General features: G+C 39.2%; 1 protein-coding gene across 1 annotated transcript in view; it reads left to right on the forward strand.

Moving 5' to 3' along the window:
- LOC136863380 (transmembrane protein 107) overlaps positions 1-12,766 on the forward strand; it is a 56,614-nt gene extending 43,848 nt beyond the window's left edge. Inside the window, exons 4-5 of the mRNA XM_067139783.2 lie at positions 6,708-6,883; positions 11,972-12,766. Of these exons, the coding sequence (XP_066995884.2) occupies positions 6,708-6,868 (161 nt within the window). The 3' untranslated portion in view covers positions 6,869-6,883; positions 11,972-12,766. The remainder of the gene's footprint in view (positions 1-6,707; positions 6,884-11,971) is intronic.
- The last annotated feature ends 309 nt before the right edge of the window (positions 12,767-13,075 follow it).

Genomic DNA, 13,075 nt, shown 5'->3' on the forward strand with positions numbered 1-13,075 from the left:
CGTCAGTGATAGGGCTCTCGCTGTAACCGAAGGATAATACACAGTTTAATATAGGAATTTTGAAGGGACGGACAAAGGTTATCGTTATAACGGAGTTCTCGTTATATGCCATACTCGCTATATCGGACTTCTACTGTACCTCCTTTACCCTCCATATATAGTTGCATCCTCATTACTTCTGACTTGACAGTTCACCAGCTGGTGGGATAGTGTTGCCAGCCAACATGTGTATCAGCTGATATACATTACATACAACCCTCAAGGTAATAAAATACTCATCAACATGAACAGAAATGCATTCACACACACATCATACTCGGAAATAAGTGCATGGTAGCAGAAATTACTCGTGTATTGCCATTAATAAAATGTCTCTTAATGAAGCAGGAAAGAAAATGCAACACACAAAATTACTTGCCATTACTGCTTCCTCACGTACTATATGATGTTCTCCTTTTCAAATAAGAGAAAACTATGGTATCGAAGGAATACACCTCTCATTTCAACATGACACAGTAGTGTTACACGCATGCTATGAATACACACAAACACTCGCCAACCTAAAGTTAACCTACAACTATACTTAGCTCTGTGATACTTGCACTGCCTGACAAAAAAAATTGAAGCACCCATAAGAGGAGGAGGAAACGAAATGATACTTCACGTGTTGAGAAGGTATGTGTGTTATTTCAGCGATTACAAAATTTAGTCAAATTTACAAAGAAGTTGGCAGTTTGAGTTCACTTATCAGTATGATGCATCTCCTCTGACCTGGATGCATGTACAGATTTGGTTGGAAAGGGTGTCGTAAAGCCATTGTATCCTCTCCCGAGGCAAGCTGGCCCACAACTGTTGTAACTCATCCTTGATATCCTGGATACTGGCACTGGGATGGAGTTGATGTCCAAGCTGGTTGCATGCATGTTCTACTGGGGACAGATCAACATCATGCAGACAGTTCACAGAAACCCGTGCTGTGTGTAGACGAGTAATGTCCTGTTGAAAAATGGCACCAAGGTACTGTCGCATGAGAGGTGACACATGAGGATGACTGTGACATACTGTTGTACTGTTAGAGTTCCCTCAATCACTACCAGCTGTGACTGAAGTCATACCCAATGGTTCATCACAGCATGACGCCAGGAGTAACACTGCTACTCCTCTCCAAAACATTGGAAAATTGAGACCTCTCCCTAGGCCCAGAAAAATTTGTTAGAATCTGTGGTTATTGTACCGGAGGTATACATACTCCGTTCAGTTGAACTGCGCACCTTCTAGAAGGCCATCTGTGTTATCAGTCTGAAACTATGTATTAGAAGAAGTTTGGACCTTTAATCTTCAGATGTCTCAACTGTCGACTTATGTGCCCTCTGGTGAGAGGACAGACAGTTTTTCAAAGGGAATTTGCTAGTGCTTAAGTTGGTAAACCTTATGTGTTTGTAAATTGTTTTATTATGTGCTGAAGTTATCAGCACTTCCTGTCCTTCCTTCTTCCTTAAGTTATTAGCCAATCAGAAATTTTTGTAAATATTTTTGGTAGCCAATGAGAATTGGGGGTGTGTACAGGCCATCTGCCTGGAGAATTCTGGAACTTCCCTCTGCTATATATGCTGGGTGATTTTGAGCCATTCTGGTCTTCTTCATTGCTCCAGTGTACAGTGCATATTGTGTTAGTTGAGGCAGGAGCAGTCTTGCCCGTCGCCGGAAGGCCCACCAGCACAAGGTAATGGCAGACAACTTTTAATTATGTGATTGCTCCAGAAAGTTAACTTGAGGGGAAGGTTTCAAAATGTAAATTTCCAAAGTTTAAAATCATCTTTTACTCGTATATGTAAATTTTCAAGCAAATCTAATGACTCTATTCAAATCCCTGCTGGGAAAGATGTAACTTAGGGAATAAAGAGTGTTCACCCTCTTTTAATTCCCATTCAACTTGGTATGGGGATGACTATGATTTTCTAAAACTTTAAATTTTAATTCTATAGCTCTATAATTCTGTAATTGAGGCGTGTTTGTGGGAAACGGTATAAGTGCCAAATGGTATTTTCTTTTCAGGAAATGACAAAAACATCTTAAATGTTATGTAATGTTTATTTGCCTTTAATAATGGTTTTATTGGATCATTCATACAAATATAACTAGAACTGAAAAGCTAAACTCTCAAAATATCAAGTACTGTAAAGGAAAACGTTCAAAACTGAAAAGGGAAAGTTTCCAGTGTTTTGAAATTTAATTCCAATTGTTTGTTTAATTCAATTGCCGTATTGACAAATGTTTCTGTAAAACATGTGGTATTTCTGATCCATGAAAGGAAGCATCGACAGAAGATCTTTCTTTCTTCAGCACTCATTGCAGGTGATGGATTTAACTGAGGAAGGCTCTCTAGACGTGTCACATTTTGCATTGTATACCTTTTCCTGAAGATTGAATAAGCATTCCATTCCTTAATTTCACTGAAGGTTTTCTTCACCAGAATTTGGTTGGAATTACTCACTCTAATTGAAAAGAGTTGAGTCAGCTGAGTTTAGATGTATTGATGTACACATCTGCTAGTGCACCCATGTCAAAAAAGTCTTCTCTTTGGATGTTAATGACTATGAAGGGGTTTTCCATCTGGCTGACCTGACCATTTCCTGAACTTCTTCAGGAACCATAGGTTTGCACTTTTCCATTTTTGGATTATACCAAAATCCCTATCACAAGGCATATAGCTGTGCCCTGTAACTAGGAACTTGATATCTATAGTATCAAAATATCCTTTAGCAATGAGGTAGACAGCAGCCATCAGTACCATTCTATTTTTATTTTGGGCTACGCAGTTATCAAACCACACTTGCAGCTTTTTCTTTGCTGTGAATCCAGATTTCAAAACCTTCAAGAAATACGAAGCAATATCATTGCCACCATGACCAGCGACACCTCATGCCACATACACACGATACATCGCACAGATTTGTGAATAGTTTCGTCTGTATGACCCACACAATGAAAACGCGTCGAAGTCATGCGGTACATCTGTGATTTGTAGTTTAGAATGTCCACCAGCATAATGGTTAGCAGAATTGCCGTTCTCGGGAGTCTGAGTTTGATTCCCAGTACCGTGCTGCCAGAGATTTACGAATGGCAGGAAGGTTGATATGTGGTAAAAATGGTACATGTAACTCTCCTCCACTGGGGGGGGCGTGTCTAAAAGGAGCTGCACCACCTCGGGATGCGGAAACTAGTTTACTTTAGTTGAAAAATATTCATGGTTGTTGCTATTAATAAAGCAGGTGATATCATTAACAAAGTGATCGTTTAATATCTTGTAACTCAAGCCAATATAGGTATATTTTGGAGAGAAGTAGGTTTAAAACCTGATAAAAACTACCCAGTCATAACGATTGTGTTACTTGCCAATGTACCTAACAAATAATAATAATAATAATAATAATAATAATAACAATGCACACAAACCAGACTTTTTCAGAAAAAGCATTGTGACTTTAGGGACTTTCCGGGATGTGAATTGAACAACTGGTGCCAAGTGGTTGGATGATGAACACTGTGCTCAACACAGTGAGCTAATGATAACCTACTGGATCTGTCGGAAACTGAGTAAACGCTAGAATGTATAATGAAACTTATCATGGTCCCTAGTTGGCCCATTAGCGAATAAATAATAATAATTTTATGTTTCCGCTTTTAATGATTTTCGGAGACACCAAACAAAACATACTAGGGTATGGGTTAATAAAACCTGTAGACAACAAACGTACAAAATTAAACATCCTGATGATAAAGCTCATTACCGTCACACCTGTAGATATCCATAAATGGGGCAATCTTTCCTGTTGTTTATTTTTATTCTTTCAGTCGTGGAACTTCTGGCACTATCTGGGAGATATCATACCTAACCTAAACAATGCGGTCTCTTATTTCATTTACAGCTCTTCAAGTAAATCCTGATGTGATAAATGTAGAGAACCAGCATGAAATATACTTAAAAATATGGGTCTGGGTTTCAACAGCCGCACTTATCAAACAAATGCTTCCAATCACTGTGTATTACATTTGGAAGTACAACTCGTAGCATACGCTAGTTATCAGCTGATGATTTGGCACGCTTTCTACATGGCTTTATTCAAAAGGAGTGACTTCTGCTACACATACACCAACTGGGAATGTAAGAGACAATCTCCAGAAACCATTTGGGAACATATTTACACTGTTTGGACTCTATAGTCGGGAACAAAACAATTTTAAAAGGTTCATGCTCTCGATTGCAGGGTTGCATATTAATATTGCATAATATGATATGATCTCCCTTTTCTCTATGGGATTGAGTATGAAGCGAGATGAATCTTCGTAGGGAGTTTTTACGACTGTATGCCCTTCCTGACATCAACCTCATCAGAGGAATTAATGAATGACGGCCGGGCTGAGTGGCTCAGACGGTTGAGGCACTGCCCTTCTGACCCCAACTTGGCAGGTTCGATCCTGGCTCCGTCCGGTGATATTTGAAGGTGCTCAAATATGTCAGCCTCGTGTAGGTAGATTTACTGGCACGTAAAAGAACTCCTGCGGGACAAAATTCCGGCACCTCGGCGTCTCCGAAAACCGTAAAAGTAGTTAGTGGGATGTAAAGCAAGTAGCATTATTATTATTATTATTATTATTATTATTATTATTATTATTATTAATGAATGACGTGATATAAGTGTACTTAAAACTGACTATATTTACTTTATATATAGGCCTAGGCCTAAAAGTAGTTTTCTCCGTTATTTGTCTTTTTAAATTAGAAATGCTGCCTTCAATCAAAAATAGCCAGTATAACTCAAATACATTCATAAGTTTGTTAAGGAATAGTGTAGAATGTTTACATGTACAATTTATAGCTCTTTATAGCCTAGAAGTACCGGGCGAATTGGCCGTGCGGTTAATGGCGCGTGGCTGTGAGCTTGCATCCGGGAGATAGTGGGTTCGAATCCCACTGTCAGCAGCTCTGAAGATGGTTTTCTGTGATTTCCCGTTTTCACAACAGGCAAATGCTGGGACTGTACCTTAATTAAGGCCACGGCCGCTTCCTTCCTTTGCCTTTCCTATCCCATCTTCGCCATAAAACCTATCTGTGTCGGTCGACGTAAAGCCACTAGAAAAGCCTAGAAGTCCTGTGTTCACTGCACAAAATTTGAGGTTATTGCATATTGGACCCCCTTTACTTTTTTGGCTGTAAAAGTGGGAAAGAAAAAGGGTCTAATACTCGAGTAAATACGGTAATTGTAATTTCGTGTCCTCATTCTGAGGTGGTGGAGCTCTTTTCAGGCACACCCCCAATGCAGGTGAGGTGGATGTACCTGTTTAACCACATACAAGTCCTCCTGCCAATCTTAATTTTCTGGCAGGACTGGGAATTGAACCCCCGCTACCGAGGACGGCAGCTAATAACGGTAACTATTACACTACAGAGGCAGGAAGTAACAATGTGAAATATAGCAAAAACAGTCAGAGTCAGTGGACTCGCAATGGCATGTTGAAAGTGTGGGAACAGCACTGGCAGGGATTGGGTCTCGTTGCACTTGTAGAGGGACATACAGATTCCAGTGGATACTGAAGACTTGTTGATGTCTACATACAGTTGATCATACAGTGGGCTTTTCCAGAGGTGACCCTCTATTTCCAGCAGGGTAACTTGGTACTCTCTGTCGTACAGTTGAAAACATGTTAACAAAGGATCCATAAGCTTTATAGTAAGATGGCGTTGCTATGGACTGTCAAGGACTTGCTGAAAAATAACCGCAAAGGTGCCATGACAAGATACTGGGTTGGATATTTAATGTACGAGTGATCTTTACAAACTACATATATTGGTAATGAATGATAAATCCTCCAACAGTATCCAAACGTTGTCTAAAAATACAAGATTAGTATATTAGTTTCCAAAAATATGGTCTAGTAAGTGAATGAGTTTGTAAAATACAGAATCTCACTTTTAGGTGTTATTTTGTACCAGATGAATATAGCATGGGCTCAGGTACTAAAATATTGTAGTAGTAGTAGTAGTAGTAGTAGTAGTAGTAGTAGTAGTAGTAGTCTGGTTTACGGGGTGTTTGAGAAATAAGTAAAAAAATCTTAATATTTTCCAGTGTAAAAATATTCCCTTCTTGTACGTAGAACATTTTCATACAACGTACATGTGCATACTATCTGAGGCTGCTGTGCAGTGATGTACTTAAAATTGTGTCTTGCCCATTACACATGCATGTGTCCTGAAGCCACAGTGTAGGCGATGTGCTGTGCAGTGATGTACTTGGAATTGTTTCTTATACATTATGCATGCAGAGTATGTCATGAAGCCATAGTTAAGTGATGTACTTATAATTGCTTCGTACATATTACGTATGCATACTTCCTGAAGCATGGTACGCTGGGTGGTATTAGCTGAGGTGCAAACAAAGCTACTACCTACCTCACAAGCATTGCACTCTACTTCAAGTGCCTACCTTGGACTAACCATTTGCTAAAGTTAAATAAAACTCATATTTTACGAACTGCAGACATTTATCCCTACCTTCCCCTAGGTTACTTGTGCTTGTCTCCCAAACACCATGGATATCTTATTCCTTCATTGAAGCTAAGTAAAGATTTACCACACTTGGGTAAATGATGTAGTGGGCCATTTTAACAGTTCTTGAGTTGATAATTTTGACCTTAACCACGGTTAGCTATTGCAAGTCATACTTGTGCGTCAATATTGCTGGCTCATTTTGTGTTGGATGAGTGGGACTGCAACCTGTATTGGTGGATATTTGTATTTTGTAGCCTCATCCCTGCATTGACTGAGGTAGTTATGGCTGCAAGTACCTCGATACTCCGAAAGGGTTGAACAACGATTTGCAAGGTAAGTGAAGTATTTATGCAGTAAGAATATACTAGTGTAGTTCATATTTCATTGTTTCATGTACCATGTGACATGAACTAGAACTGTTCTGTTAGAATGCTCAAGAATTTAAATGTTCGAATTTAAATTTCGTATGCAGTGAAAGCATGTAGTATAGTGTTGAAAATGTTAATCGATGTTACATCGATCATTTAGAACATTCTCACATCATTGGTAAGATTAACGGCATTCAACACTGGACAGGCTTTGTAGATGACACGTTTGTTATTTTAGACTCCCGTGTTACTAACAGCAACATAGTACTTGAATCTCTCAACTCCACTGACCCACATATAAAATTCATCATAGTCAGAAAACAATAAAGCCCTCAATTACCTGGACTTAACCATTATGCGCAACTGCAACAACACTTTTTCTTTAATATATATAGGAAACCCACCCACACCATCAATATCATCCAACAAACTTCTGTGCACCCGGACATACGTAAGAAAGCAGCTTACAATAGCATGGTACTCAGAGCATTAACTGTTCCTTTATCTTGCAAGAATTACAAAAAATAAAATACTATTTGCAATATTGCAGAACACAATGGTTTCAGTAGAAGCTTCATCAGCAGAATCATCAATAGAGATAGAGCAGACCCAAGACTACCCTAGAAAAAGATTCCGCTCCTAAAGAAAAGTTTTCCACATTCACTTTCAATAATAGTAGCATTTACCAAATTTCTAATATTAAAAAAAACACAACATCAAAATAGCGTTTAGAACCTCCCACACCAACTCCAACTCATTTTCAGTCCACAAACTGTCAACAATAACAACATTAATAATAGATATTTGAACTCTGGAGTTTACAAATTAGAATGCTAATCCTGTGATTCCAACTATGTAGGGTCAAACAGGCCGCAGTTTTGTCATAATATACGCCGAACATTGCAACGCTCTCAAATATAATTGTGTTTCAGCTATGAGTCAACATCATAAAGCATTCAGCCACAAATACACATCAATAGATAAAGATCCTAAGATCTTGCATTATGAGCAAAAAGGCATCTAACTCAACGTTCTCGAACATCCACATCGATTTAGATCAGTTTATGAACCCCTCTCACAATTTAAATTAAATCAATGAAAAAGAATACATTCTACTTGAAACATTCATTCCATATATTTGTCAGAACTTTGTAATAAAAACAAACCCCGCCTCCATCTCTCCAACTATCTACCGCTCCCCCCCTCCCCACCCCACCCTTTCCCTATCAGCCCTGTACTGCCCTTCCCCCTCCGCTCCTCCCATCCTCGCAAACACAGCCGAGGCAACAATAGACTCGATCGTACGAACGGGACCGTTAACTTTGAGAAGGCCAGGCCGTTTTGAGAGGACAACCACCTTCTAAACACCGTAAGTCTAAAGCTTTCTTCACACCCATTTTGCATTTTTTACTTATCAGCCCAAGTTTCTCACTCAACCTCATTTTTTCCATTACAGATTGGAACTTCATTGACGGTTTCCACTATGATAACTTACAATTTACCATGCACCTCTTACTTCTCTAACACAGCTTCTCAATTTTGTCGCGGCACTCCCGACCATTTAAAATAAGGCAAACACACTTAGCTAACATTGGAAATAAGCTGCAGAGCAAAAACTGGAATAGCATTTCATGCTACAGTGCTTGTCCAGAGGTTATTAGACAATATTGCAAGCACTTGCAATATCGTTAAGTTCCATTAATAATAGTTTCTTTTTTTCTATTTGATTAATTCAGTCAAAATTTTTCAGTTGATTGCAACTGTTACAGATGGATGTGTGTTCAGTGTATGTATCAGCTATACCCACCACTCAGCTTATGGGAATTAGTGTGATTTCCTATGGTTCTTCCAGCATCATTAATTTGTTGTAACCAGGAGTTATTCAGTACATAGAATGTAGTACTTGGAACAAGATTATAACATTTTTCAATTTATAGATTCAGGTTTTGCACTTTGCTCAGCCTGTGATTTTTAAAATATCAGTATAAATTTTTTCAGTTCTTCCAGTCTGTGAGGCTACCTCTGTTCACCTTGCCTTAACGCCTTCACAAATAAATATTGCAAGGTATCAAATCAGGAGAATAACTTACATTAGATACTAGTTACACACTGCATTCATCAAATTAACATACTTGTCCTCTCTCCTGTTTTCAGTCGGTAGCAGGAAAAACTTATTACGAATTTTCAGTGTGTACCTGTCTGTTTGTTAGGATATAAATTAATAGATGTAACAGCATGCTAAAGGACTTCTTTCAGATCAAAATACTTATACTCTAACATCTGTTAAAACATTATTGATTGGTTAAAGAGATGTTAACATTGATGCTTTCATGACCTGTACTTGTAGACATGATATGGGCTTTTGGGCTTATGCCATGTCAAGAAAGCAAGGTGAAACTATTTAAGTTTCGCAGAGAACTTTGCTCCGCGTCTTCAGAAGAAAAATCTTGACTGTTCCCGAGGAAGTCGTCTACAAGAATGAGAATTTGAATTTAAGAATATTTTACCGTTGCAGAATTGTAGTAGTACTCTCGTTTGTCACCAGGTGTCTCACTGAATGCTGGCACAGCACTCCAGGCAGGAGCTGACAGCAACATTGAGCTTCAGTATGACATAATACAAAACCCATAGCTTAGAATGGACCAAGTGGTGATGATGAACGTACGAATTTGGAAATCACAGAAATGAAATAACTATATAGAAAGGACAGGGAAGAGAACTACCTCCGTAAATCCTTAATTGCTGGCAACCACGTACAGGATTACTTAATTGATAGCCAGTGTCCCTGCTGAAATTGTTAGGATACTTCGCATATAATTCTAGACCTGTAGTGTTTAGTGTGGCTAAGAGCTCGAACATCTTGGAACACGACATCATGACCCAATGATAGGGCGTGCTCAGCTATTGCTGACTTGTCTGGCTGGTTGAGACATATTTCTTTGGTGTTCCTTGATACGAGTCCCAATGGACCGGCATGTTTGACCAATGTATACCTAAAACTAGTCCTAAGACTGATGTAATATTATTTCCTTGATATATTGTATTGAAAAGTTGGACATTCTTTTCAATTTATTTCTTACAATGTATACCTTGCCACAAGTACAGGTAATTATGTATACCCCAGAGTGTAATAGTGGGGACAATTTTGTCCTTGCTTTTACCTAAACTATGTCTGCCTCCGTAGCGTAATGGTTGGTGTTATTAGCTGCCATCCTCAGGGGCCCAGGTTCGATTCCCGGTACTGCCAGAAATTTAAGAATGGCTGGAGGAGACTGGTATGTGTTTAAAATGGTTCATACAGGTCACCTCCATTGGGGGTGTGCCTGAAAAGAACTGCACCACCTCGGTATGAGGACACGAGTTTACATTACCTAAACTGTGAGCAATTTTAGTGACTGTGCCAAACATGGTTTTTATATTATGCTTGCGAAGTACCTTGGCTATTCTGTCTGTGGTGTTGTAAATGTAAGGCAGGTAGGCAGTTCTCTTCACTTCTTCTTTCTGTGAGCTTTGATTAGTTGTCCCTCTGGGATGCAGGGCTCTATGAATCTGTACATCATTGTAACCATTACCCCTGAACGTGACTTTGAGTGTGTCCATCTCCTCCTGGATATTTGATGGCGCACAAATTCGTGTCACTCTCACGGCTAGTGTCATGAGAATGCCCTGTTTTTTTGCTGGATGGTGGTGAGAATCTGCATGGAGGTAGTGATTTGTGTGAGAAGGCTTATGATAGATGGTATGTCCTAGGGAGTAGTCTGGTTTCTTTCTTACTAGAACATCCAAGAAGGGAAGGCATCCATCCGACTCCATCTCCATAGTGAATTTAATTGAAGGATGCTGCTGATTTAAGAGGTTTAAAAATACATGAAGTTTCTCAGGACCTTCAGTCCATACCACAAATGTGTCATCCACACGACTCCACCAAATCATAAGTTTGATGGGCGCCGATGCTATAGCCTCCCACTCAAAATGCTCCATGAAGAAATTAGCCACTACCGGTGAGAGTAGACTTTGTAGTGGTGCGCTCATTCACCACCAGGTGTCTCGCTGTATGCTTTTGAGAGTTTCCTTTCACAACACGACAGACAGAATTGCCAAGGTCCTTCACAAGCATAATATAAAAACTGTGTTTGGCACCACCACTAAAATTGCTCATAGTTTAGGTAAAAGCAAAGACAAATTGTCCCCACTGTTACACCCTGGGGTATACAAAATTCCCTGTACTTGCGGCAAGGTATACATTGTAAGAAATAAATTTAAACATGCCGGTCCATTGGGACTCGCATCAACGAACACCAAAGAAATATCCGTCTCAACCAGCCAGACAAGTCAGCAATAGTTGAGCACGCCCTAACGTTGGGTCATGATGTTGTATTCCAAGATGTTCGAGCTCTTATCCACACTAAACACTACAGGTCTAGGATTATACGGGAAACTGTAGAAATACGTATAAATCCTAACAATTTCAACAGGGACACTGGCTATCAATTAATCCAGTATGTGGTTGCCAGCCATTAAGGATTTACATAGGTAGTTCTCTTCCCTGTCCTATCTACATTGTTATTTCATTTCGGCGTTTCCCAAATTCATACGTTCGTCGTCATCAGTTGGTTCATTCCAAGCTATGGGTTATATGTTATGTCATATTGGAGCTCAATGCCGTTGTCAGCTCCCGCTTGGAGCGCTGTGCCAGCATATAGCAAGCCACCTGGTGATGAACGAGCGTACCACTGCAATTCTCCAACGGTAAAATATTCTTAAATTCAAACCCTCATTCTTGTAGAAGACTTCCTCAGGAACAATCAAGATTTTTCTTCCGAAGATGCGGAGCAAAATTCTCTGCGAACTTGAAGAGTTTCACCTTGTTTTCTTGACATGGCATAAGCCCAAAAGCCCATATCATGTCTGTTTAAAGAGATATTGGACACTTGGCACAATTTGTATTCTTTCATTGTGTAGCTTCTCCTTCAGTTTCCTTTCAAACTAATTAGTTTATATTCTGGTGTGGTGTATATATTTGAAAACTAGTGATTATGTTCTCTTGTTGTAGGTGCATTTCTTCTATGACCCACTGTTCTATTTCACATCGTGGGATTTATGAAGTTCATCATCTTCTGATTTGTTGAGTTGAAGCTGAATTTGGAAATGAATCCTTGGTTACAGAATCCCCTTATGTGACTCGTTCCTGCTGTCTGCAGGAAGGCTTGTTTCAGCAATTTTAGTATAATGAGCACTCCTTTTAATGGCATTTTAGGCAAGTACTTAAGATGTCTCATTTTCCTCTGACTGATACATTTTAGTATATAGATTGGCCAGTCTTTCAGTATAAAATAATTCCCTTAAACCTATATGACCTACCTATTGGTATATGTACATTCCTTCTTTCTTTTATACTAATGGATGGTAGTAATTCAGGAGAGAAAAACTTATGTCTAGTAATCAGTCTCAATTCAAAATGTATGTTGCCAAATATCACATACATGCTTGTGTATACTGCTATTGTGTTGGTGTTCGTTGTGAATTGGAATTAGTAATTCAGATGTTCTTTTATAATTCCCTGTAGGATATGTTCTTGATTGTGCGTTCTGGATTTATAGTAAAAGCAGAAGTACATTACAATACATATACAGTGAAATTTCTTGTAACGGCACCTCCTAATAGTGGAGACCTCTATGTAAGAGATATTTTTTAATTCCACGACAGAGATGCGTGGTTTTCAATGATAGTTACTTCTAAATAACCGACACCTTGAAACAAAACACAATTCCTGGATTTCAGAGGTAGCGATGGTGCTACAATTCGCACAGTGTGCATTGTTGCAAAGTAGCTCTCTTGATTTGGTGGCAATCAGACGTACTTACAGCATTCTCTAGTGTGCTTAAAAGGGCCTGCCTTGTGCTCGCTGGGTTCTATACCCTGTTAGGAACTGAAACATTTAAGAAACAATATTTCCACTTGTGCTCGCTTCATACAGAAGGATGTGGGTTCTATACCCTGTTAGGAACTGAAACATTTAAGGAACAATATTTCCACTTTTTGAGGTGTACATGGGCCCTGATGTTCACTCAGCCTACACCAGAAATGAGTACCAGGTTAGTTCCTGTTGGCAAAGGTGGTTGGGCATAGAACTAACCACTCTATTTCCACTTAATGC

This window comes from Anabrus simplex, chromosome 2 (assembly GCF_040414725.1).
Source record: "Anabrus simplex isolate iqAnaSimp1 chromosome 2, ASM4041472v1, whole genome shotgun sequence".
Classification (NCBI taxonomy): domain Eukaryota; kingdom Metazoa; phylum Arthropoda; class Insecta; order Orthoptera; family Tettigoniidae; genus Anabrus; species Anabrus simplex.